General features: G+C 45.7%; 1 protein-coding gene across 4 annotated transcripts; it reads left to right on the top strand.

The window, feature by feature from the left end:
- The first annotated feature begins 873 nt into the window (after positions 1–873).
- Positions 874–26,730, top strand: Mettl7a1 (methyltransferase like 7A1). Of its 4 annotated transcripts, none has more exons than XM_006521389.1 (3): positions 874–991; positions 1,652–2,073; positions 9,723–11,080. In XM_006521389.1, exons 1-3 carry the CDS (start codon positions 970–972, stop codon positions 9,957–9,959), a joined length of 681 nt encoding a protein of 226 aa, XP_006521452.1. In that variant the 5' UTR covers positions 874–969; the 3' UTR covers positions 9,960–11,080. The 4 variants fall into 4 exon arrangements, with proteins under 4 accessions (XP_006521452.1, XP_006521453.1, XP_011244030.1 ...); XM_006521390.4 differs by lacking the exon at positions 874–991 and adding an exon at positions 1,032–1,120; XM_011245728.2 differs by lacking the exons at positions 874–991; positions 9,723–11,080 and adding an exon at positions 24,947–26,730 and having other exon boundaries at positions 1,473–2,073.
- Positions 26,731–27,608: the final 878 nt, after the last annotated feature.

The raw sequence follows: 27,608 nt of genomic DNA on the forward strand, positions 1-27,608 counted from the left end.
CTCATAACATCTGCCTGCCTCTGTCAGTTCTGGGATTAAGCTGTGTGCCACCAGGCCAGGCTGTTGTATTTGTAACACGTGTAGGGTATATAAAATATGAGTAGACTTTAGCATATGTGTAGGGTATATTAAATATGAGTAGACATTAAAACCTTCATACACACCTCTTTTTGGATTAGGGATCAGTGACAGAGTATTTCCCTGGCTTGTGTAAACCCCTCAGTATCACCTATTCTACCTCCAAATACAAGAATTAAAACAGAACCCAGCTCAGCCAGTGCCTACCACTCCTGTTTCAGGATATGAGTTTTTCCCCTCTGCATGCTGCCGACACCTGATATGAATATCAGATGGCTATGCTAGCCTCAGGTCCATCTCCTCTGGAAACCAGCAGTGACTTTCTTGATCTGACTCGCTGAAGATTCTGAATAGTTTCCTAAATCTTCTAGTTATGTCTGTTCCCACTGTCATTCACACATCAAAAGCACTCAAGTCTTATGTAGAATCATAGAATCACGTTGACAGTTCTTAACTCGATTACCACCTGTAAGACCATATGTGAAATATGGAAGCAAACAATTTAAAAAGTAATTTATCTTCTTTGTGAATTTATGACTCAAAAAACAATTCCCGAAATCAGTGCAGCTGGGCATTGTGACAGAGATCTGCCATCTCAGCGCTGCTTGAGAAGTCGCAGAGGGATCAAGAGAATTCAAGGCCGGCTGGGGCTAAGGAGCAAGACCCAGAAAAAAACCCCAACCAAAAAGACTGGAGATTGAAGCTATTTTATAAAGCCCATCAGAAGCCAAACGGGGACTATCCTGAGCACCTCTACTTTAAATGGGCGGAGTTACATAATAACCAAGCATAAGATTGGCAGTTGCGTTTTAAACTGTCAAACAGCTCAAAACAGTGACACAGCAAAGATCCTTCAGATGAATAATTAACTTATGAAAGGCTCAGTTCAGAATGGGAACTGAGAAACTGTTGGGTGAGTCTTGGCAGGGTTTCCTTTCACTTCCTTTACACAAAAACAGGTTTTGGGGCGGTGTGTGGTGGGAAGAGGAGAAGGGAAGAATAAGCCTGCGATGAAAAGGGGTCTCGGCTGCCATCTTCCCTGGTGCGCTGACCTGCTCCTCTTCCTAAAAAAGGCTTGGGTGGGTGATGCGAAAGTACACACTGTGCACTAGCCAACCGCGGCCGGAAACTAGCTGCAGCCTCCAGACCCAAACAAAGCCAGGCAGGACCAGGGTCAGGGTTCAGGCTGCAACCTTCCAAAGGGATGGGGGGTGGGGGGGGAAGGTGGCAGTCTTGGATCACTGAGCCGGCCAACTGCTAGCCGGCCGGTGGGGTTAGGGTGGGGGTGGGATGGACGGTGTGGGAGTCAGGCCGCAATCGGAGCCCTACCCGGCTCTGCTATTTTGGTTCCCCCCCCCCCCCCCCCCCCCCCCCCCCCGCTCAGCCGGCGCCTCCTTCCTCTCTGATTGGCTCTGGAGCGAGGCCAGGAGCCTGCGCTCTCCTTCCCCAGGAGACACTTCTGGGGAAGCAGTAGCCCTTTCTCCTCTACTCGCAAAGATGACGCTTGCCGTCCTGGCCCTGCGGCTGGTGGTCTGTACCCTGGCGCTTCCCATGTTTCTGCTGAACCTTCTAGGCTTGTGGAGCTGGGTATGCAAAAAGTGCTTTCCCTACTTCCTGAAGCGATTCTCCGTGATGTACAATGAGCAGATGGCGAGCCAAAAGCGGGAGCTCTTCAGCAATCTGCAGGAGTTCGCCGGCCCCTCGGGGAAGCTGACTCTGCTGGAGGTGGGCTGCGGCACCGGAGCCAACTTCAAGTTCTATCCCCCCGGGTGCAGGGTCACTTGTATCGACCCCAACCCCAACTTCGAGAAGTTCTTGTTCAAGAGCGTCGCAGAGAACCGGCAGCTGCAGTTCGAGCGCTTCGTGGTGGCAGCCGGGGAGGACATGCACCAGGTGACCGATGGCTCTGTGGACGTGGTGGTCTGCACCCTGGTGCTGTGCTCGGTGAAGAACCAGGAGAAGATTCTGCGTGAGGTGTGCCGAGTGCTGAAGCCGGTGAGTGGCAGGAGTGAGGACTGGCTAGCTGCAGCTAGGAGTGAGGGTGCTCCTATCAGTTTCGGGTGGATTCTAAACCAAAACAAACAAACAAACAAACAACAAAGCAAAACAAAACAAAAATACCAAATGACTCCAGAAGAATTTTGCAAAAGAGAGTAAGGGCTGACAAATCAGAATCTAGAAAGTTCTAAACTGCCAAAGGGGGAAGAGCCTGTGGAGAGTTTAGATGTCAAACTTGGTAAAGAAGCTCCCAGAAACAGCTGAGGGGTCACCCACTCATTCAAACAAACAAAAAAAAACCTTCCAAGTCCCGGCAGGCAATGGGAAGCAGAGGCAGGTGGATCTCTGGAAGCTCGAGGGCTCGGTTGCCAGCGATGCACAGAGACCATGTCTCCAAAATAAAACAAGCAAAATTTACAGGTCACTAAGGATACTGGTTCTGTGTTTTGAAATGGGTCAGGGAAAAAGATGAGCAACTGGGCAGGAACCAGAGTATAAACTAAAGCAGACAATCATGAGACAGACTGTAAGGCCGTGTTTGCTTCGGACAGTCTCAGAGACTCACAGTCTATAGTGCTGGGGGCAGGGAGGGGGTATCTGGTAAGGACCCCCTCATACAGGAAGGGGCTTGGAAGCCTCATTGAGAAACATCAAAACATCAAGTGAATGCACTATCTCTATTAGAGATTCATCTATAGCTACACATATGTAAAACACGTCCACCCAAGGGTGCTCTCTTTCTCTCTCTCTCTCTCTTAAGATTTATTTGTTTTATGTATGTGAGTACACTTGTAGCTGTCCTCAGACACATCAGAAGAGGGCATTGGATAGCATTACAGATGGTTGTGAGCCACCATGTGGTTGCTGGGATTTGAACTCAGAACCTCTGAAAGAGGAGTCAGTGCTCTTAACCATGTCTCCAGCACCCCCTCCCCCACCCCCCCAAGGATGATCATTAAAGAAGCATTTGCAGTACTGCAAACTGGAAAGAGACCATGTGTGGATGGGAGCTTATCACCCTCAGGAACTCTGTAACAATTACAAACATCAAGAGCTGGGTGTGGCAAACCACACATAGAAACCCACTGACAGTCTCAGGATCTCAGAGGGTGAGAAGGATGCGAAGGCAAGCCTGGGCTATACACGGAGATCAAGGCCAGCCTGAATTATATAGGAAAATCTTATCAGAAATCAAAACAAACAAAAACTTTAAAAAAATCCACCCAACAGAAAGAAACAACAAACAAACAAAGCATTCAAGACGACTGATCTCTCCAGGCTAGAAAAGAGAAAGGTGCGGAGGAAATAATGTTAACCTGTTCACGACAAAGGTAGGAACAGGGGTTACAGCCAGGGAGCTGAACTCTGTGCAGCCAAGAGCAACAGCCACTTTGAGCCTTTCTAGTAGTCTGAAGAAATTCTTTGTACTTGTGACTATCAGGTTAAATGGGTTTGTTTTGAACAAAGCTGAACTTGAAGTGTGATAATCTTAATGTTTCAGCTTATTGATTTGAGAACTTGTAGGGAGGTGACACTGACACATATGCACACTCCCACATAATACAGTCATACATACACACATACACACTCACACACTGTCATACACACTCACACTCTCTCACATACATACATATACTCTCACACACACACACACTCACATACATACTCATACCTCCACACACACACACACTCACACCTCTCACTCTCTCTCACACACATGCACACACACATACAGGCACACACACACACACACGCACACACACACACACTCACATACATACTCATACCTCCACACACACACACACTCACACCTCTCACTCTCTCTCACACACATGCACACACACATACAGGCACACACACACACACACACACACACACACACACACTCTCTTGTAGTTTCCTGGGAAGAAAGCCTCAGATGCATCAAAGGCTTAGCACTGTCTCTCCAATGCAATGACAGACCAGTTAACAACTAGTAGGTAAAGATCTTTAGCCTGGCCTGGGGTGTACACACCCATAGCCACACCCATAGCCACACCTGGAGTGGGGTACACACCCAGAGTCTTGGTGCTGGGGGAGGGGAACAAACAGGGGGAGTCTCAAGTCAGAGTCCACCCTGGACTACATAGCAAGTCCCCCCAACCCAATCTTTAAAACACAATAAAGCAAACCAAAATTAAGAAAGGGACAGAGTCTTGGGGCCCAACCTGGATCCCTTCCTCCTCTGCCTGGCAACTGGGGCTTTGCCAGGTGCTTCTTTAAGCGATTGCTAATCTCACAGATGATGCCCTGGGCTGTCTCCCTTAGCCTCATAGAGCCAGGGCGTGGTGACAGCTGCAGTTAACCTTCCCACAGTCTCCTGAAGCCGAGGTTTACGATTTTGGAAGGAGGTTGCAGATTCAAAGATGATAAGAAATATACAGCCAGGGCTGGAGAGATTACTCGCTCCGGTCGGCCTGCTCACTCAGTCCCTGCTCGCTCCTGCCCAAAGATTTATTTATTAGTATATATAAGTACACTGTAGCCGTCTTCGGACTTACCACTAGAGGGCACCAGACCTCATTACAGGTGGTTGTAAGCCACTGTCTGCTCTTCCTCAGGTCTCAAGCACCACCACACTCCACCAAGGTCAGGCTCTTCAACATTTCCACCTCTTTGCTCCCTAGATGCTGAGGGTCCCTTCCTCATCTCTCGTTCCATGTTATATCCTCCTCAGCTGTCTCATGCACCCTGTGTTTTTAGCTACACAGATTTCCAAATCTTGACACCCACTCAGAGCTCCCTCTGTTCCCCCTCCCCCACCTTCCCAAAGATCTATTTATTATTACATGTAAGTACACTGTAGCTGTCTTCACACACACCGGAAGAGGGCGTCATATTGTGAGCCACCATGTGGTTGCTGGGATGTGAACTCAGGACCTTTGGAAAAGCAGTCAGCGCTCTTAACCGCCAAGCATCTCACAAGCTCATAAACATATGTCTTACTTAAATTTATCTGCTTTCTTTGTGGTAACTGCATCTCTAAATCTGAATTCTGTCTCAAAACTCTCCACCTTTGGGTAGCCAGGACTAGAGTGGCTTGAAAAGGGAGCTTACCAAAAAGGGATGGGTTTCTTTCTTTATTAGAAAATGCCCAGAGGCTGTTTAATAATGCTTTGAAATAGCATTATTTCATGACCTATGTGTTCTGCATATCAAGTCAGATTGATTCCTCTTAAGAGTGACAGCGCTCATAGGGCAGTGGTGGTGCATAGTAATGAAATAATGCAATCTTTAAAACAACTCCATTCAGTCTAGGAAGTGGCTCCTATAGATTCCTCCATTCCTTCTACATGCAGCTCTGGTGTCTACAGAGACTTGCAGCCAGTGCCTGGGAACAATTTGTTAGTGAATTAAAAGGTTCGTGTTTTGTTTGTTTGTTTTTTTAAAGTTTCAATGCCAGGAGCCATCCAGGAGAAGCTAAACACTAGCAGGTGATCTTCCTGAGATGGTTCTGCCATGGACTGTTAAAGCCATTGATTTGCTTCTTCAGGCAAGGCCCAGGAGAATTTCATTTTAGGAAAGATTCCTGCCATTAATATGCTTTTCCTGTTATTAAACATATATAATAATCACTAGGTATTAGCCCACCCACTTTGAGCAGATCTCTGCAGAAAAATGAAGATATCTTGCAGTGATGCTATATAGACAAATAGATGATTTCCTAATTCTTAATGATGATCCTATAAGAATTCCTAAAAGTATATTAGTAATTATTAAGCTCTTTTATAATAGGACTGCTATTAAGTCCTTTTTAAATTAATTATTTATTTAATGCATATGAGTACACTGTAGCTGTAAAGACGGTTGTGAGCCATTATGTGGTTGTTGGGAATTAAACTCAGGACATCTGGAAGAGCAGTCAGTGCTCTTAATCACTGAGCCATCTCTCCAGCCCCAGATAATTACTCTTAATGGATATGCATGTAAACATTCTCTGTTGTAAACTTCTTATTCAATTTATGTTTGAACTTCTAGTGAACTTTTGTAAAAGAGGGATGCTTGGAAAAACCATGAGGTCTACTATCCTAGAAAAGGTACCAAAGGCTGGGAAGATCACATTGGGAAATAGAACATTGGAGAGCGAGCATTGGGAATGAGGGGAGCAGAGCATTGTCAAGTCAGAGCAGGAGGAGAGAGCAAGAGTAGAAGGAGAATGTAAAGTGGAGTATCTTAGAAATTATAACACGAATACAAATATTTAAAGAGCAATATGCAGACTGCAGAGGGAAGGAGAAAAGGAGAAGCTACAGAGAGGAGAAGGAGCAGGCAGGCTTCTCCTTACCATGGGGCAGAACAGATTTTATTTATTTATTTATTTATTTATTTTAGAAAGGCAGGCTTAGTCTTATTAAAGGAACAAACCTTTCTTCTTACAGACTTGGGTTTAATTCATTTAGCATTAAAAGTATAGAAGCCTTTTCTTTCTCTATGCAGTAAGGGTTGGAGCTCATTTTTCATCCAGAAGGAGTGATTTCTTTCTGCACTAGTGCTTGGTCTTTTGCTCCATACACATATGTAAGTATGGATGTGTGTGTGTGTGTGTGTATGTGTGTGTGTGTATATAAGTATGTAATTATGAGATAAGTATTAAGCTTGGTCCAAGTGGTTGGAATGGAGATTTAGGAATGTGTGTGCACAAATCTGCATATGAATTTATGGGAGTTTAATCCATATTTGCTCATGTAAAAGTTTTTCCTTCTGCGAATGTGATTCTTTTTTCCTGGGTTCAATAGCAGTTTATTGCTCTAAATTTCCCATAGAAAAGCAAGAAGCATTTGGAGAAGAGGGAGAAGTCTGTAGCAATTAATCCTTTACTTTATACCCTGCTGTTTCATGATGAGGTGCTAAATGCCAGAGAAGGCAGTTTCTGGTCTCAAAGGGACTCAGGCAGGCCAGCCACAGTAGCAAAGTGACTTAGACTTAAGGTAGGTAAATATTTTATGATTAAGTAGCAACTCTAAATATCTCCTAAGACCAAGCCATGCCCCCTCCGACACTTCCCCTTCTGCTGCCTCAAGAAAAGCCACCAGGAAAGAAAAGCAGGGGCTGGCCCTGGCAGTTCAAGGTAGAAGCCAGGTGTGGTGGTGCACACCTGTAAAGCCAGCACTAGGGATGTGGAGGCAGGAGGATGGAGAATTCCAGGGCAGCTAGCTACACAGTTAGTTTGCCAAGTGGTGAGTTCTAGACCAACCTGGGTGATGTTGTGAAACTGTTTCAAAAGACAAGAAGCAACAATAACAAAGATAAAAGAGGCAGAAGGTAGACTTGTGAGATAGCTCAGCCAGTCAGGCACCTGCCCTCAGTAGAGAGGGCTCTCTCTCTCTCTCTCTCTCTCTCTCTCTCTCTCTCTCTCTCTCTCTCTCTTTCTCTCTCTCTCTCTGCCTGAGAAAAGGTCTTATATAGCCCAAGCTGGCTGTCCATTTCTATTCTGTATGCGCTCCACCTACTCAGTCCTGGTGTGGACATGAAAGAGGCCTCCTATGTATGTATGTGTGTTGGCTGACCTTGCTCCTCCTGCTGACAGCCCCAGAGCTAGGATTACAGGTGATACTCACCACACTGAGCTAATAGAATTGTAATAAAACTTACCCCTGATCAGAGTAAGGAAAAAAGCAATTATTTCCATTAGCAAAATCATAATGGATATCAAGAGACCTACAGGGAAACATAAACTTTCTAGTAAAAGATTTTATATCTATTAAGGATATTAAATACATATTTTTATGTGATTGGTCCTGTATTTGAGTGCACATGTGAGGGAGTTTGTGTGGAGGTAAGAGGACAACTGCAGGCTTGTCACTTCTCAGAGGCGGTTCCCACTCTTGATACAGAATCACTCACTGTCTGGAACTCACCAAGTTGGCCGGGCTGAGTGGCCAGAGGGTGTTAAAGATCTACCTGTCTCTGACTCCCCTGTACTACAATTGGTGTGCAGTTCATGTGTGTGCATGCACACATGTGTGTTTAAGGCAGTTGATGACAACTTGGGCTACAGTAGCAAGACCCATTGTCAAAAACATTGGCAGGGGAGGGGTAGGAAGAGGTGGTTTGCCAGCCCTTTATTGGAAATGGGCACTTTCAGAGCCATTGCTCGTGATAGTGTAAATGCCATTCAGTTTTCACAAAGGGCACTTTGAAAACTTCTACCAAGGCGATTTAAAAGGGACCACCCACTAGTAATTCAACATTGCTTTTTAACAATGCATCTATTTGGCAACAATTACAGGTGCTCTCAAGATTGGTGGATGTTAATGCTTGTTACAGTGGAACACTGGGGAGAGCCTAGCAGATGGGAAGTAAAATAAAGATGGTTACAGATAGTGTGTGTTATAGACTTGATTTTAGAAAAACTTGCAAGTTTACATATAATAGGATAGTGGCTGGCTTTCTTTTTGTTTCGATTTTTGTTTAAAGGGATTTATGTGCCCGTGCACACCCACATGAGCTATGTGCCCCATGTGTGTGCAGGTCCCTCGGGTCAGAGAACACTGGATCCCTGGACCTGGGATGGTTTCAACTCCCTCTCCAACCCTTTTTTTGTTTGTTTGGTTTCTGTTTGTTTTTTTAAGGTAGAGTCTCATGTAGCCCTAACTGGCCTCCAATTCAATGTCCTGATGAATATGACTTAAAACTTCTTATCCTCCTGCCTCGACCTCCCAAGTGCTGGAATTACAGTGATTTGGTATAAAAAACATCTACGTGTTTTCTGAACTTTCTAAGACAGATGTGGCTGAGATAGTTCTGGAGCCTCACACAGAGCCTTAGCTTCTCTTTCTGACATTTACAAGCTGTCATGTTGGGCTCTGCTCCATCACAAGTAAAAACAGTGAGGTGCCAGGCTTGATGGCATAGCTCCTTTAATTCCTGCACTCAGGAGACAGAAGGAGGTGGATCTCTGTGAGTTTTTAAGGCCAGTCAGGCCCATAACAAGTTACAATGGCTCAGTGAGACCCTGTATCAAAAATAAAGCAAAACCAGAGGAGGTAAGAAAACTAAAAAAGCAATGTTGTTTGTCTTGAGACAGGGTCTATGTAACCCAGACTGGCTCTGAACTAACTGCAGTAACCCAGGCTGGCCTCCAGCTTACAGCAGTGCCCCTGCCCTGTTTCCTGTGTGCTGGGATTACAGGTTTGTTCTGCTACAAATAATACTGTCAAGAGAGTGGAAGGATGTGGAGAGAGTGGAGGGATGTGAGTGATAAGCAGAGAGGGGAGAGAACTCATACTCAGCGCTTTCACTTTCAGTATCAGGAATTCTTTATGACCGCAAAAATACATCTATTGCTTAGGTTGGCTGCTCCTTTTAAAAAGTTTAATACAGTGTCCCACTGTAGCCAGGCTGGCCTGTAACTTAAGGTCATCTTCCCTTAGCCTCCCTTGTGTGCAGATTCAGGGCATGCACTCTCATACCCAGCTAGCTCTGTATAAAATGTGACAGAATTTGAAACGACATTACCCAGATAATGCCTTACTCCATTTTAACCTACCTGTGTCTTCTCAAAGTCAGCCTCCAGCCACTGGAATTTGAAACTTGAGGCATTTTACAAAGTGGATTTCCCAAAGACACTATCCTTAAAATGTGTGTGTGTGTGTGTTTCTTCTCAGGGAGGGGCTTTTTACTTCATGGAACACGTGGCAGATGAACGGTCTACCTGGAATTACTTCTGGCAGCAGGTCCTGGATCCTGTCTGGTTCCTTTTTTTTGATGGATGCAATCTGACGAGAGAGAGCTGGAAGACCATAGAGCAGGCCAGCTTCTCGAAGCTAAAGCTACAGCACATCCAGGCCCCCCTCTCCTGGACATTGGTGCGGCCCCACATCTATGGCTATGCTGTGAAATAGAGTGAGGTGGTGGGAGAGATCCGGTCTGCTCCGAGCTGGTTCCAGGCTTCCGTTTTAGATGTAAAATTCTCACTGGGAGGGGTGAAAATCAAATTCATCCCTACAGGTTTCTGTTTAGCCATTTTCTATGTTGTTTCTTACTGAATCAAAACCAAATCAGAGCAGCTTTGAACTCTCCCTCCAAAGGGACCAAAGGTCTCTCATAGGCCTTGGAAAAGGAAGCAGTGGGGGAGACTTACAGCTTGCAAACCGAATAAATAAATCCCAGAAAATGGGAAATCCACGGCTGACTAACACAGGAACACCTCCTTCCCTCCCCCAACCCGGTAAGAAGGAATCAGAACCCACTTGCTATCCTGGTGTTACTAGTCTGCTTTGGCTGCCACCTGTGCTCTGGCCAGTGGCTCTCTGTCCTTTGGCTCAGGGTTTTGCCAATGGCTGCTGCATTGTCCTGCACGCCACAGCTCGTATAAGTGCACCTGACACACCAGCGTCATCACAGAACTCCACAGAACAGATGGGAATTCTCTGTTTAATTTCCCATCTTATCTAGCACATACTTTGCTGAATATAATTACCGTAGGCAGTAGAAGGCCACTATAGTTAGGGAAATGGGTACAGTACGTGGGGAACCCTAAAAGTAATGCACGAGAGTAGTTACCAAGGACTCGGGGTGCGGGGGGGAGGGATTCTTCTGATCAAATATCACTGGTCCTGAGTGGGTGTGGTGGTTCAGCCTTAGTCCCAGCACTCAGGAGGCAGAGGCAGAGGGGCAGAGAGAGAGGCAGAGAGAGAGGCAGAGAGACAGAGGCAGAGACAGGTAGATATCCTTGAGTACAGCCTGGTCTACAGATCAAGTTCCAGGACCGCCAGGGCTACACAAAGAAACCCTGTATTGAAGAAGAAGAAAAAAATTCCACTGGTCCTGAAACAAAACCATGGATATCATTGTGTTCATACAGAGAGCAAGTCTGGGTGGGCCCAAGGGTTTCAGCTGCATTTGTATGTATGGATCTAAACAAATGTATATTTTTCAAGATGATTTTGCAGAAGTTCTATTTTAAATGTTGATCAATAAATTCATATTCATTTAATAAATGAAAATAAATGGTTTCTATATATGCCTGCTTGGCTGCATTTGTGTCTTAGTGTCTCTGAGAAGGAAACTCCCACTTAGAAGATTAAGGTATTTGAGTGTAGAGATGTGTTTTTCTACAGCCAAGTTGTATATACAATGGATGAGGGATGTTTCTTAGTGCTGTAATCAAATCTCTGACAAGTTGTAGCCTTCCACAGCCTTGAAGCAGGCTGATTCATACTTTGACTTTGCTGCCACTGAGTATGAGACCACCTATGTTGAAGCCGCTTAGATGGCTCTATTGTTCTGTCACCTGCCACTGCTCTGCTCCAAGACAGTGCTACCTGCTGAGAGGCCCTTGAGCTATTCCTGGATTCAGCATCCAGCAGATCGCCTACAGGCTGGCAACAGGCACCAATAATGGATTGGCAAGGAATGGGCCTCCCATAAGCACAGACTCTTAGTAAACTTGGGGCCTTGAACAGAAACATGTCTTGGCCTCCATTATTTCTCTCGCTGTTTCCTTCCATACAGCTCCGGCCTCCCACTCAAGAACCCAGTTAGTGTGGCCTCAGGCAGCTACAAGTGAGGACTGAAAGGGGAAGGTTTTATTTTGGCTTACAGTTTGAAAGGATACATTCCATCTGATCTGGGAGGGGCTCTACCTTGCAGGAGTGGGAAGCAGCTCGTTACATTGTATCACAGTCAGGAGTCTGAGACCAGACTGAGACCAGGACAGAAGTGGGACCAGACTATACAACCTCAACTGACTCACTTTCTTCACACCAAGGCCACTAAAGTCCCACAGCCTTCCAGAGCAGCTAGCTGTAAGCCCAATGCTCAGCCCTACTCGCCTGCGGGGAGACACTTAGCATCCCAATGACACACACACAGTTAGTAGGTCTTAGTCATTTTGGAGGGATCAGAGTGGGGTGTGAGTGTGTGGCTATGGTCTTTCTTTCTTTGCTTTCTCCCATACCCCCACTTAGAAGTGCCATGCTAGAGGCTGAACCCAGGGCTGAGAGCATGCTACGCAAGACTACACTATTGAACCAGGCCTCAATCGTAGATTAAGAATGTTGTTCAGGGGCTTTGTTTTGATACAGGGTCTCACTATGGAGCCTAGGCTGGCCCCAAACTCACAGAGATCCACCTGTCTCTGCCTCCTGTGTGCTGATCAATGTCCTGTGCCACTATGGCCCATCCAGAATGAGTTCAAGGATCCTATTTGTGAATGCACAGAGCAAGTGGAAAGGCAGCTCACTGCTCGGCCTCTTGAACATAAAGTCAGTTTTGTTGACGCTCGGATGCCTCTCTCTTCAGCCCTGAAAGATGAGCCTCCTCGTCTCCCAAAAGTCAGACCTTCCTTTTTTCATAAATTTCACCACTAAGTTAATGTTGGTCCGACAACTGAGAGTCCCACACAGGCACAGGTGTACCTCATGAGATGGACTCATCACACTGGAAAGTAATGGCCCAGGGCAGAGGCCTAGCAAATTCTTTTTCTGAATGAAGGGCACACAGCTCAGTAGCCACAGACACTAATTTTATTAATACCTGTTACACTAGCTATCTGTTGAGCTTTCTACCTGGAGCTACAGACATTATTAATTAATACCTGATCATACCAGGTAAATACCACTGCTCTCTCTACTTGGAGTCAGTGACTAATTTTCTCTATACTATTTCCAAACTGTGGGTGAAATTCCCCAGACAGAATCTATATATAAATCTATTCTAAAAATAAATAATCCCAATTTTATAAATTGACAGTTAAATCAATATTGTAAAGATATATTGTTCTAACATGTCTTATAGGATACTCAAATTCTGTCTAATGTGGGCTCCCTGGGAATTTTGCTTTTAAATCTTGTTTTGACTAGCTGCCTGCTTATAAGCAGGTATAGGTTGAGTAGGCAGGGCTTCCAGGTTGGACAGAGGCAGAGAGGACTCAGGAGAGAGTTAGGAACCTTTTTGGACAGGGAAAGCAAGAGGACAAGATGTAGCTACTAATATCTCCCAGCTCATATGGCAAATCTTGGCAGATTCACCACCGGAGGATTTAGATTTAATATGGCTTACAAGATTAGGATTCTAGTTGTTGCACCCAGTGATTGAGTTACCATTGTTTCTGAATTAAGTTTGTGTGGTGTTTTCCTTCATGAGTTTCGACTGGGTGCAAGAGAGAAAGCATGGGTTTGCCAGATGTGCACCACAAAGACTGCGGGGGATTTGAAGCATGGGGCTGATGTGGTAACAACCCACCAGTGGCAATTTAGCGAGCTGGGTGGAGAGGTTTTGGAGCTCTGAGTCAGAGAATCTCCACGAGCTAAGACCTGGCCTGAGAGACAACCGGGGCTGAGAGTAACTTGGTGTAGTGCAGGAACTTGCTGTTCTTTTTAATATTTCCCACAACAACTTATGCTATAGAATACCAGCCTAGAGAAATAAATGCAGGTGTGCCCATGGCTGTGCCTGGGGCTTTAAGTGGATGCTGAAAATTAAAACTCAGCTCCTCACTCTTACACTGAGCCATCTCCAGCCCAGGTCTGCATTTCCTTATGTAGGCTCCTTCCATTTCATGTAAAGCCTGAATTCTGCTTTCTTTTATTAATCTGTCTCATATCAGTTTAATTCTGAGCCTCACCTAGGGCCTTAGGAGGATAAAAGTGGAATTTTCCAATCCCTACAATGTGTTTGTTGACTTTGATCTTGGATAAGACACTTCTAATATCTCTAGATTCTTCATCAGCAAAGGACTCATCTACCTGAAGGGCTCTGATGAGGAGTGGAATGCCAGGGGTGGTGGTGAACTTCTTTAATCCCAGCACTTGGAAGGCAGGTAGATCTCTGTGAGTTTGAAGCCAGCCTAGTCTACATAGTGAGTTTTACTTTCTCAAAAGAAAAACAACAACAACAAACAAAACAATGAAGCAATATGTTTAAAAAATGCTAAGGGTCTTACCATGTAGCCCAGGCTGGCCTGGAACCCTTGATCCTCTTGCTGCAGCCATCTGTGTGTTGGGACCGCAGGACTGCCTTACTGTGCAGAGTGAGTGTGCACATGCATACACACTCATGAGTGTGCATGCGTGTGCACGAATGCACACACACACACCTAGATTTTTTTTCTTGGGGTGCTGTGGTTGAACCTGGGCCTAGTGCATGAAGCAAGCACTTTTTTTTTTCATAGCTGAGGACTGAACCCAGGGCCTTTCACTTGCTAGCCATGTACTCTACCACTGAGCTAAATCCCCAACACCGCCCCCCCCCCTCCGCCCTGCCACCCCTGCCCAACCCTGAGAGGCAAGCGCTCTTGACTGATCTATAGCCCTGGCTTATTTTTTCTTTAACTGATACTTAATATTGAGTACCTACTATGTTTTCTGCTCTTGAATAAGCTATGAAGAAGTCTCTTCAGTCATCACTGAAGAAAATGCATAGATGCCAGAACATGTGATCCTACCTACCTTGGGGAAGAGCAGGGGCTGTTTTGAGCTGAATTCAAAGAATGAATGGTGAGGATTTCAGCTGCATGGAGCAGTTTGGGTGGCAGTTGCATGAAAGGAAGAAATTAATGTTCAAGAACTGAAGGCCAGCCAGACAAGATGGCTCAATGGTAAAGGTGCTTGCTGCCTGATGACCTGGGATCCACACAGTGGAAGGAGAGAGCCAACTCACAAAGTTGTCCTCTGACCTCTCTCTACACATGCATCATAGCAGGTACATGCCCACACAAATAAATGAGCAAGTAAAAGCACTGGGTATATGGCACCACATATAAACCTGGCACTCAGAGGTAGTATGGCCAGCCAGGGTAACATAGTAAAGCCCTGCCTCAAAACAGCCTGAGTGAAGGGCAGGTTCTGTGTTCACAGCCACTTCCACTGGTCTCTTAAGACAAGGGGTGAGAGCCGCACAAGTATTTCGATGGATTACCTCCCACTCCTACCCCTGTAAACATTCTAACGTTTCACATTTATTCCCAGGTTCTCTGATGTTCTGTGTCCTCAGTGTTGATAGAGAAGCAAACATTGCATAATATTTCCGTTTGTGCTCTTGGACCCAGAACAAGCCCTCCCTCTCTTGGTGTTGCTTTGAGAAGTGCAGTACTTAGCTGAAATTAAATTCCTAGTAGTCACTTAAGGGCACTAACTGAGTCTCCACATGCCAATACCAACAAAAGCAAGAGAAGGCTATTCACTTAATCCCAGCATTTAAAACCAACCCAGGCTGCAGTAAAGAATCACAGGAATTCCTTAATGAACTGTTGAGCCAACAGCTCCACCCTGGCCAGAGAACAGGCAGAGGTCCTGGTGACCAAGAGCAAAGGACCAAGACTGGCCCCTGAGCCTGACTCTTCAACCCCGCTTAAAAATAATAACAACAGTGACTAAGCAACATAGTGTGTTTCTTCTAAAGAAAAGTGTTTGAGAAGTTGGAGGCTTATCCTGGAATTTGTGTATAAACTACAAAAGTCACTGGTCAAAATGTATCACTCCTAAAAGTGTAACAAACAACAAAGGCCAGCTCACTAGGCAGCATGGTCCTAAAATGTTAGAACTCAAGAGTCAGAGGGAGAAAAGATGGCTGGTCTGAGATCAGTTCAGGCTACAGTAGGCAGTTTAAAGCTAGGCTGGGATATAGAGCAAGACAACCTAAAAGCATCATTTTAGGAGAGTCTTCTGTCAAGTTGTGCCTTCCCAGTCCTTAAGCCGTTCATGGCCCTGATGTCTGCCTTCTTCGTGGACAGACCCTTTCACCCCACGCCTCTCTCAGCTGATAATACAGGTTTCCACATTCAAGTGCCTGTAGGCTAGGCATGCTGCCACAGGAAGTATTCAGGAAGCACAGGCAGGAGAATGGAAACTTTGAGGCTAGCCTAGGGTACAGATACCTTCTCTGTCACTTTCTTAATGCCACACAGTGACTTTGACAATTTCAGGATTTCTCTATCCCTAACCCAAAGGCAGACTCATCTCTGACTAATGAAAGAAATGATTGTTTGCAAGGATTTCCAAGGCTATCCCAGCTTCCAACTTTCCTAGGCCATCCCAGCTTTCCCACGTAACCTCTCAAGAGCCTCGGCTAACTGATACTGCTCCCCCCCACCCCCCATTTCACTGTGAACAGTCCCCTGGGACTTATCTCTGCTACTCTGTCCCTTTAGCCTTTATTTTTCGGTCAAATTGGAAGCAACCACATATCACAGCAAGGTCAGAAGATGGTGCCAGCCCCCCTGGAACTGAAGTTCCAGGTCGTGAGACTGGACAGGGATGCTGGGGAAACAAACCTGGTTCCTCTGGAAGAACAGCTAACGTTCGTTCATAGCCACTAAGTCATCTCTCCAGTCCCATTCCTTAAATCCTGTCAGCCTGCTGGGTGGTGGTGGCTCACGCCTTTAATCCCAGTACTGGGGAGGCAGAGGCAGGCGAATCTCTGTGAGTTCAAGACCAAGCTGGTCTACAGAGTGAGTTCCAGGACAGCCAGGACTACACAGAGAAGACTAGTCTCAAAAAACAAACAAACAAAAAAAAAACAAAACAAAAAAACAAAAAAACAAAAAAAAAACCAAAAAACAAAAAACAAAAACAGACAACAAAACCAACAAAACAAAATCATGTTAGTCTGTTGGAAGATGGACCTGGGGTCACTGAGCCTCTTTTTCTGTTGTCCAATCTGTCTATGTAGTAAAATCGTTCTCTGCCTTTACCACCATTGTCTTTAACTGGTTCAACTTGGGGCTTGTGAACTCCTGGACCCAGGCCTTTTGCCCTATGTCCTCCAGTAACAACCCAACTAACACAGCATGACAAAAGTTCAGCCAACAGACACCTTGCAGGAGCAGGGGTGGGGGGTGGGGGCAAAGGCAGGTGCAGGACCCCAGCAACACCTGGTGCAGGACAGCAGACCAACCAGCAGCTTCATCATGTCAGCAAACCTCCACAGTAACTTGTATTATTTGCTGGTGGAAACAGGAAAGCTGCCAGGAGTCCCTGCAAACTGTCAAGTGAAATAGAACATGGCGCATCGCTTGCTCTTTGTGGCTGGAGAGAGGAAATGGCAGACACAGAAAGACAGATGACCCGCAATATGCGTGCATCTGCTCCTGAGCCTGAGACTCCTGAATCAGCAGTAGGAACCCGGGCTCCCAGGAAGGCAGTGTGCACCTCTGCAGCCCGCTCCCTGCATCTAACCTGCAGGGAACCCCTCAGAGAGCTTGGGCTTCCGGGAGAGCATGGCTGTAGGGGAGGCCTCTTCTAAAAAGTCTTTATGAAAGGAATTGAGGAAAACAAAACTATCAGGTGACATGGGGCAGGAGTTAGAGAAGCCAAGTGATTATGTAAAGCTTTGCTTGGGAGTTTAAATAAGATGACCTCATTTTAACAATTGCTGTTCAGTGTTGGGCAATAGACTCTTAGGGATTTATGGTTTGTTTTGACAGAGTTTCTCCATGTAGCCCTGGCTGTCCTGAAACTTGCTTTGTAGATCAGGCTGACCTCAAACTCACAGATATCTGCTTGTCTCTGACTCCCAAGTGCTGGGATTAAAGGCATACGTTACCACCTCTTGACAGCTGACGTTCAGTTTTTATTAAGATCTGGAATCTAAGGTTAGCATGAAGAACCAACTCAGTGAGCAAGTGACTGCCCACCCAGACACCAGGCTCTGACCCAGCCAGTCCCTGTTGCTGGACAAACACTCTGAGGGCTCTCTAAGCAGGGAACTAGGTAACTCTCTTGGTAACTAGATAACTCTCCTCTAGGTTACTAGGATTCACCTTACAGATCCCGTTGGCAGATCCTGTTGGTTGATCGCCTGCCAGATCATGTGCCCACCTCCAGGGTCTTCCTATACATCAGTTCCAGGAACAGATTCATTTAATTATTTACTTCTTGGTATTTTTCAAGATAGGCTCTCGCTGGCCTGAAACCCACTGCTTTTATTTTATTGTGCACTGTGGCCACATGCAGGCCAGAGGACAGCTCTCCAGGCTGGTTCTCTCCTGCCACCTTGTGGGACCTGGGGTTGGAACTCAGCCCAGTCAGGTTTAAACACAAGCACCTCCATCAGCTGAGCCATCGCCAAGGCTCTTACTTAACAGTTACTCTTGGCTGATCCTACACCCACAATTACAAAGACACGTGCTCATCCATCACGGAAATGATGTTCAGCTGGGCACCTCAGCATTTAGAGCCGTCTGCTGACTGATTCTTCAATGCTTTCCCCGGCTTTAGGGAGTAGCAGGGGGAGGGGGGCAAGCTCTGAACCCAAATCCAACTTCTATCTCTTACTATTATTTTGTATCTATCATCCAACTATCTATCTATCTATCTATCTATCTATCTATCTATCTATCTATCTATCTATCTATCTATCTATCCATCCATCCATCCATCCATCCATCCATCCATCTATCTATCTATCTATCATCTATCTATCATCTATCTATCTATCTATTTATCTATCTATCTATCTATCTATCTATCTATCTATCTATCTATCTATCATCTATCTATCCATCCATCTATCTATCTATCTATCTATCTATCTATCTATCTATATCTTCAAGACAGAGTTTATGTGTGCGGTTGTCCTGGAACTCACTCTGTAGACCAGGCTGGCCTTGAAATCAGGTATCTACCTGCCTCTTTCTGCCTTGAGTGCTGTGATTAAAAGTGTGCATTACCACAACAGTGTGTGTGTGTATACACTCTGTTGTGGTAATACACGCACACCCACCCACCCACACACACATACAAATACATACATATACATATATATATATGTGTGTATACATATATATATATGTATATGTATGTAAATATAATTTTTTTGAGGCAGCGTCTCTCACTGAACTTGGAGCTCACTGGTTCAGCTAGCTGGACTGATCAGCGGGTTGTCTTCAGTCCACAGCACTGGGACTGCATCATGGGTCACCACACCCACCTCCTGCTGCAGGATGGGTCTCCACGCCTGGCTCCTGCTAGTACTTTATTCACTCATGGAAAGGGAACTGGGCACGTGAAAAGCTGTGGGAGAAAAGGGAGACAGAGCCAGGAGTGCTTCGTAAACTCTAGACCTCTCAGTGCTGAGCTCTGAGGCAGTTCAGCAGGCTCACCTGCCCGAAGCGCCACTCCTTCAGCACGCATGAGAAAACAGGGTGAAACTGGTCCTCCTACCAGAAAATGTTTTTCTTCTGTAAATGTAGCAAACATGAGAGTTATACATCACATTTTCCAAAGGGTCAGGTGTTTATTCTAGCATTGTGGTTTCTTCTTGAAATGCTTTCTACTTTTCACTGGAATATAGCAAATGTGAATATATATGTAGCAGTGTAGCATTTGACCCGTGGAGACAATACTGAATATTAGCACATCTTAAATACATGTTCTATATGCATGAGTGTTTTGCCTGCATGTTTGTACACCACATGGGTCCTTGGTGCCTGTCTGTGGAGGTCAAAAGGGTGCATGCGATCCCCGGAACTGAAATACGGATGATGGTAAGCCTGCATTTGGTGAACCCAGGTCCTCTGCTGGAGTAACAAGTTCTCCTAACCACTGAGCCGTCTCCAGCCCCAGGGACTGACTCTCGGGAAGCCCAGGTGCTGGAGCTCCGTCTGCCTGAGCGGTTTATGTGGGAGGAAATGCTGGATACAGCAGATTACTAACAAACCGGTAAAATGCCAGGCATTGTCACACACCTTCAAAGCCAGTACTTTGGAGGCAGAGGCAGGGGGATTTCTGTGAGTTGGGAATACAACTGGTTTACATATTGAGTTTCAAGACAGCCAGGGCTATATAGTGAGACCCTGTCTCAAAATAGATAAGTAAATAAATAAGTAAATAAAGGGATTAATAAATACATTGGCAAACTGTCAGTCCACATTTTTTTCTCTCACCTTTATTTTCTTCTTTTCATATTCTTAGGAAGATTTAGAGTATTCTAAACTCCTGGGGAAAATTTTTTTTTCCTTCTCGCTCCGGCCCAAAGATTGATTTATTTATTATATGTAAGTACACTGTAGCTGTCTTCAGATACACCAGAAGAGGGCATCAGATCTCATTACAGATAGATGGTTGTGAGCCACCATGTGGTTGCTGGGATTTGAACTCAGGACCTCTGGAAGAGCAGTCAATTGTCTTAACAGCTGATCCATTTCTCCAGCCTCTCTGGGAAACTTTTTTAAAAAGACAAACATTTGCCATCTGTTCACACATGGATGACAAGTGTGCAGGAATATGTAAAAATAGCACTAAAATGGTAAAAACTGGGTCTATTTCTTAACTTTTATGGAGAGAACACAGATAACCTTGAGAATCTAAGAAAGAAAAATGTAGGTCTTCTCTTTTAAAGCAACAGGAATAACTAAGTGGCCCGAGAGATGGCCCAGTGGTTAAGATCACTGTCTGTTCTTCCAGAGGGTCTGGGTCAGTTCCCAGCTCCCACATGACAGCTCACAACAATCTGCAATCTGTAACCCCAGTTCCAGGGGCTCGGACACCCTCTTTTGGTGTATCAGTCACTGCATGAGAAACATCCATATAACAACAACAACAACAACAACAACAACAACAACAACACTGTTCCTGCAGGTAGAAAAGTTTCTTCATGGCACAGTGCTTGTCTGATGTGTGAGAAGCCTAACATCAACACACATTTCAAGAGAAAACACATGCCAAGCTTTTGTGTAAGCACTGTGTCAACACCTCCCAATGCCATATATAAAACATTAAACTTAGAAGTCCCAGGGCTCCCAAAGGCCTCTTAGTCCTTGACCTTTTCCACTAAACCTGTTCTCAACTTAAAAACAACTTTCTCCACCCACCAGCCGACCGTCTCCACCCACCAGCCTGTTGTCTCCACCTAGCAGTCGGCTGTCTCCACCCACCAGCCGGCTGTCTCCACCCACCAGCCGGCTGTCTCCACCCACCAGCCGGCTGTGTCCACCCACCAGCCGACCGTCTCCACCCACCAGCCTGCTGTCTCCACCCACCAGCCTGCTGTCTCCACCCACCAGCCTGCTGTCTCCACCCACCAGCTGGCTGTCTCCACCCACCAGCCGGCTGTCTCCACCCACCAGCCAGCTCACTCCAACCACCATCCTGCTATTTCTATCCCCACCCACCAGTCTTGGAGAACTCACCCATGCTAGCTCCTCTCTTTCCAAGGGCATAGGTATGTGAATCCACTCACTGTCATTCTCACCATCCTGTCGTCCTGGCCTGTTGCCATTCACATCCACCGATTTTAACAGGGCCTTTTTATTTTTTACGCCATCTGCATCGTTTGCAGTTTTTATCTGGTAACACAGCTTCTGCCACTGTTGCTCAAGCTGAAAAATGTCATCTTAGATCACCTCTCCTCACTTCCCCTCCACACCAGAGTCCCTCTATTGCTTCTGGACCCATTGCTCTACCTGTGCTGACTGGCCTCCAGCTTGACCCTTCACACCTATATTCTACTACATCCTGACATCCTTCTGTGGTGACTCATGCAAAGCTTCCTGGGCAGTGGTGGCATCTGCCTTTAATCCTAGCACTCAGGAGGCAGACAGAGATGGATCTCTGAGTTAGAGGCCAGCCTGGTCTACAGAGCGAGTTCCAGGACAGCCAGAGCTACAACAGAGAAACCCTGTGTCTTAGTCAGGGTTTCTATTCCCGCACAAACATCATGATCAAGAAGCAAGTTGAGGGGAGGGGAGGAAGGGTTTCAGCTTACACTTCCATACTGCTGTTCATCACCAAGGAAGCCAGGACTGGAACTCGAGCAGGTCAAAAAGCAGGAGCTGATGCAGAGGCCATGGAGGGATGTTCTTTACTGGCTTGCTTCCCCTGGCTTGCTCATCTTGCTCTCTTATAGAACCCAAGACTACCAGCCCAGAGATGGTCCCACCCACAAGGGGCCCTTGATCACTAATTGAGAAAATGCCCCACAGCTGGATCTCATGGAGGCATTTCCTCAACTGAAGCTCCTTTCTCTGTGATAACTCCAGCCTGTGTCAAGTTGACACAAAACCAGCCAGTACACCCTGTCTCAAAAAACCAAATAAATAAAAGCAGAGCTGGTGCCCATGAGATGACTTGCTGCCACGCCCGGTAACCTGATCAAGCTCTGACAAAACCAGTTCCCACAAGTTTTCTAACCTACACACCAGTGCACAGTGGACTGGAAAGATGGCTCAGCAGTTTAGAGCATTGTTCACTCTTGCGGAGGACTGATGTTTGATTCCCCAAACCCTCATGATCTGTAACTCCAGTGCCAGGAGACCTGACATCATCTTCTGGCCTCTGTGGGCTGCAGACACACACCTGGTACACAGACATATATGCAGGCAGACACCCAAACCTGTAAAATAAAATGAAAGAAAATTCAAAAAAATAATGCAAATCCAGATGTCTTTGCCTTATGCATGCATCAGTCTTCCCCCCATGTCCTTCCACTAACGCATTCCTCTGTCTGTTGAAATAAATGTCCTTTAGCAAACCCTAACAGCAGGGCTACAGGGCTACAGTGATGGCTCAATGGTTAAGAGCACTGACTGCTCTTCCACAGGTCCTGAGTTCAATTCCCAGCAGACACATGGTGGCTCACAACCACCTGTAATGGGATCTGATGCACTCTTCTGGTGTGTCTGAAAACAGCAACAGTGTACTCACATACTTAAAATAAATATATCTTTAAACAAACAAAGCAAAAGCTAACAGCTTCATACTAAGCAAGGATCACAGCTGACTGAGTGGAGATCCCTGAAAGGTTAGGAGAATGCCTCCGGCTGCTGCTGGTGACACCTCTGAGGGTGTCTCTACACCAGCCACTGCTGGCAACACCAATTTGCTTTGCTAAGAATACTCAGGGATCTGGTTGAGCCAGAGGAAGACACGCGTTTGGAAAACGTGGCCACCTGGGACCACATCCTCCACTTTGAGAGCACAGCACCCCCTTCCAACAAAGCCTAAGGAGGCAGAGGACTTCAAAACCAAAATGTAGAACCTCAGACTCCCCAGAGAAAGCAGGACTGAGCTGAGCTGCCTGGAAACCTTTGCTGAAGAAGAACCTTTGGGGACAGTATTCCAATGCCCACTCCACTGTCTTCAAGAGATCTTTTATTAAAATGCATTTAAGACTGAGCCCAGAGCTCAGACAGATACCACTTCCTGGGAGTGTGATGTGCCAAGGTTGGAAAGCAGCCGCACCCAACTGTCACCTCATCCCTACCCCTAGTGTGGAGATGTTGCTCAGAGCCTCAAGTCTACACCCAGATGCTGAGGAAGCAATTCTTTGAAGCAGCGTGGGCCACCTGCAGAGAATGCTGGCATCCTCCACAAAGGAGAGCAACAGAACAGAGATGTCCCAAAGGAGAACTACTCTAAGGAGGTGGCTCAGTGGCTGAAAACACTGGCCCCTAGCAGAGGACCTGGGTTTAGCTTCTAGCATGCACACATGGCGGCTCACAACTGTCTGTAACCCAAGTGCCAGAGAATGTGAAGTTCTCTTCTGACCTCTGCAGGCACCAGGCATGCGTACATGTATAGACATGAAGATAAAACACTCAAACACTTAAAATAAAGACAAAATAAATCTTACAAAAAAAATAAAAGCAACCATGCCATAAGGTAAACTTGTGTCATACATCTGATAAATAATTTTAAATGTTTTCTCCTATACAAGAAGGAGGGGTTTAAGAGCGGAGAAGATGGCTCAGCGGGTAAGAGCACTAACTGCTCTTCTGAAGTCCTGAGTTAAAATCCCAGCAACCACACGGTGGCTCACAACCACCCTTAATGAGATCTGACACCCTCTTCTGGTGCATCTGAAGACAGCTACAGTGTACTTATGTATAATAATAAATAAATCTTTGGGTCGGAGCGAGCAGGGACTGAGGGAGTGGAGTTGACTGGAGCATGCAGCGGTCCTAAAAAAAATTCAATTCCCAACAACCACACGAAGGCTCACAACCATCTGTTCAGCTATAAAATACTCATTTACATTAAATAAGTAAATAAGTAAATCTTTTAAAAAATGAGTTGAGGGGTTGGGGATTTAGCTCAGTGGTAAAGTGCTTGCCTAGCAAGCCCAAGGCCCTGGGTTCGGTCCTCAGCTCCGGAAAAAAAAAAAAAAAAAAATGAGTTGAGTGGAGAAGATGGGGCTGGAGAGATGGCTCAGTGGTTAAGAGCACTGACTGCTCTTACAGAGGTACTGAGTTCAATTCCCAGCAACCACATGGTGGCTCACAGCCATCTGTAATGGGGATCTGATGCCCTCTTCTGGTGTGTCTGAAGACAGAGACAGTGTACTTATATATAATAAATAGATAAATCTTTTAAAAAAAAAGTGGAGACGATGGAAGTGGACGCGCTAACTCTGCCTCACTCTGGATCTGTCTGTACATCCAACCTTGGAGGCCGGACAGCACTTTGGCTAAAAAGACATTCACTTAACCCTTTGCTTTCTGCTTTCCTAGACAAAATTCAGGGGGAAGAAAGGTTGTTGGGTACAAAGTCCCCCCCTTCATCCAGATAAGCCCTTGAAAGCTGCATTGAAGCTGTGCTACCCCACAGGAATACCTGAATCGTGTTTCTTCAACCCCAAAATTTTCTTGCTTCTTTTTCTAAATACTTTTTTTCCCTCTCTAGTATTCATGATATATGTCCAACAAGTCTTTCACCTTGTTTAAGATTTCCTTTAAGGTTCAAAAATCAACCCATTCTTAATTAATAACTGGGATTCTTTTACAGAAGAACTACCCCAGTTACACAATTAACATGATATTTTTCTTCCTTAGCCACCCACAATGGACCGTGATGTGCTCCTAAGCAAACCATTGCAGGCATAACTTTTGCTATCCACCCTATGCAGACATCATCTGCTGGTGTTCTGTTCCTTTGTTTTAATTACTCTACAGGTCTATCTCTACAAGGGGCCTGCTGCCACAGAGCCATCTGAGACAGCGCCATCTCCTGGAACCTACAGACAACAACAGCTGCCTTCCTCCAAAAATCTCATCTGACTGAGGGCTCCTGAGACAAGCGCTGAACCAAAGAAGACAGACTTGGGACCTTCCAGCAACAGATGGACTCTTTTTGCCAACGCAACTGACTGCTGAGCTTTGGGGAAAGTACCATGACAGTGAGGAAAGCATAATGTCTAACTAGATTAATTAATTGCTGTTCAAATGGATGTTATTACTCTCAAATTGTACTACCCATGGAACAGTTAATTGACTGTACAATCTCTTGCCTTCTCAACTCTTACCTTAACTCTCCCTACTACTCTGCCTTTGTTATTCCTATTTCTCTAGGCTGGATATTTTCTTCTGATAATTCCACTCCACTATAAATTTTCACAACTAATGATACAGTCACATCAGTGACCCCCCCTTATTTTCTTATAAAAACAGAGGGGGAGATGTGGGTTTCTGACTGAGGACTGGACCAGCAGTTGAACATCCTGAGAGTCAGCTAGAACCGTCTGTCTCTCTGCTCTGTGCACCACGTATCTTAGTGTTATAGATTTTCCTTCCCTTGCTGTCAGGTGTGATGGTAAACTTTTACTTCTTTTGGGTTGGGATGTAGCTTGGTTGGTAGATGTCTTAGTCAGGGTTTCTATTCCTGCACAAACATCATGACCAAGAAGCAAGTTTGGGAGGAAAGGATTTATTCAGCTTACACTTCCATACTGCTGTTTATCACCAAGGAAGTCAAGACTGGAACTCCTGCAGGTCAGAAAGGAGGGATCTTCATTACTGGCTTGCTTCCCCTGGCTTGCTCAGCCTGCTCTCTTACAGAACCAAGACTACCAGCCCAGAGATGGTCCAACCCACAAGGGGCCTTACCCTCTTGATCACTAATTGATCACTAATTGAAAAAATGCCTTACAATTGGATCTCATGGAGGCATTTCCTCACCTGAAGCTCCTTTCTCTGTGATAACTCCAGCTGTGTCAAGTTGACACAAAAACTAGCCAGTACAGTAGAGTTAGCCTAGCACGTGCAGAGCGGTGGGTTCAAGTGTCCACATGGAATAAACCAGGGTGGCAGATCACGTCTGTAAACCCAGCACCCAGGAAGGTCCGAGCCTCAAGGTTATCATTGTGCAGAGGCAGCTTGAGGCCAGCATGAGGAAGTCACACAAGATCCTGCCTCAAAGAGGGAAAGCACAGAAGAGAAACCAAGCCCCTTCATGCTATGTGAGCAGACCCCGGTAATGAGCAGATGAGCCGCCGTGTCTGTTACACATTAAGTTAGTGTTCCCGGAGCACCGGTGATTAATGCGAGAGATGAAAGTGTTCCCGTAAACTCAATTACTGGAGAAGCAGGAGGGTGCGCTGACTTTCATCTCCAAAGGGACAGAAGGAGTGTCTCAGTGAGCACAGGACCTGGACTTGGCCAAGGAAAGAGACTCAGGTGTTTGTTAGAAAACAAATAAGGAAAAAAATTTGTATGTATTCTTCAAGTTTTGTTTCTGCTTTTGTAATTTAAACAATACTTACAGGTCATTCTGCCACGGGACAGACTGTCTCACACAGATAATTTAGAAAATACTTTTATTGATGATCTGAAATCATTTCCATTATTACAAACAAGATTTATGGGTCGGGACTCAGACTGAGTGTGCTTCTCTGGCAAGCGCTAAGGCCCCAGGGCTCAATCCAGAGCACAGTCAGATGAATAAAAATAAATCTATGATTCTCCTTAGTTTTTCTCTTTGAGACAGGGTGGTCTCTCCATGCTGCCATGGCTGACCTGGAACTCACTGTGTAGACCAGGCTGGTCGCAAACGCAGGAATTTCTCTTTACAAGAATTTTTTTTTTTTTTTAGGTTTTTTGAGACAGGGTTTCTCTGTGTAGCCCTGGCTGTCCTGGAACTCACTCTGTAGACCAGGCTGGCCTCGAACTCAGAAATTCGCCTGCCTCTGCCTCCCAAGTGCTAGGATTAAAGGCGTGCGCCAGTGTGCGGTGTCTCGTTCAGGACATTTAGGGTTCTTAAGTTTTTCCTAAGACAGGGCACCATCATAAAGGCTTTTGTGTCCTCTGCGTTCTGTACTTGCTTATTTCCTTGGAATAGATTCCAGGAGTACAATTCCTAGTTCACAAAGCATGGGCAGTTTAAGATGATTATATATTTTAAAAATGTATGTAGACAGTTTAAAAAAACGTATTTTTGTGTGTATATGTGAGTGTGTGTACACTTGTGTGTGACTGTGTGTGCATGTGTGAGAGCGGGTGCCAGCTGCAGGTGCCCAGGAGGGCTGTCAGAGGCCCTGCCCTGCGGTTGGGGTCTTGGCTGCCTAACCTGGGTTACAAAAACCATACAGGTTCTCTGGGAGAGCAGTGAGTACTCTTAACTGCAGAGCCACGTCTCTGCTTCACTTAAATCTTATTTATTATAAGTGTGTGTGTGTGTGTGTGTGTGAGAGAGAGAGAGAGAGAGAGATTTTGGAGGAGGCATGTCTGGATGTCATAAGACACCTGAGTCAGCTGTTTTCTTCCACCCTTGCATGGGAGCCATGGGAGCCAGGAATTGGCCCTGGCTGCAGGCTCGCACATCAAGGCCTGGAACAGCACA

The sequence above is a fragment of the Mus musculus genome, chromosome 15 (assembly GCF_000001635.26).
Source record: "Mus musculus strain C57BL/6J chromosome 15, GRCm38.p6 C57BL/6J".
NCBI classification, from domain to species: Eukaryota; Metazoa; Chordata; class Mammalia; order Rodentia; family Muridae; genus Mus; species Mus musculus.

Bases quoted from the DNA above. Each gene is read 5' to 3' on its own strand.
- Mettl7a1 (NM_027334.3), top strand. From the start codon at position 1,576: ATGACGCTTGCCGTCCTGGCCCTGCGGCTGGTGGTCTGTACCCTGGCG. The intron at 2,074-9,722 runs GTGAGTGGCAGG...GTTTCTTCTCAG, and splicing joins TGTGCCGAGTGCTGAAGCCG to GGAGGGGCTTTTTACTTCAT.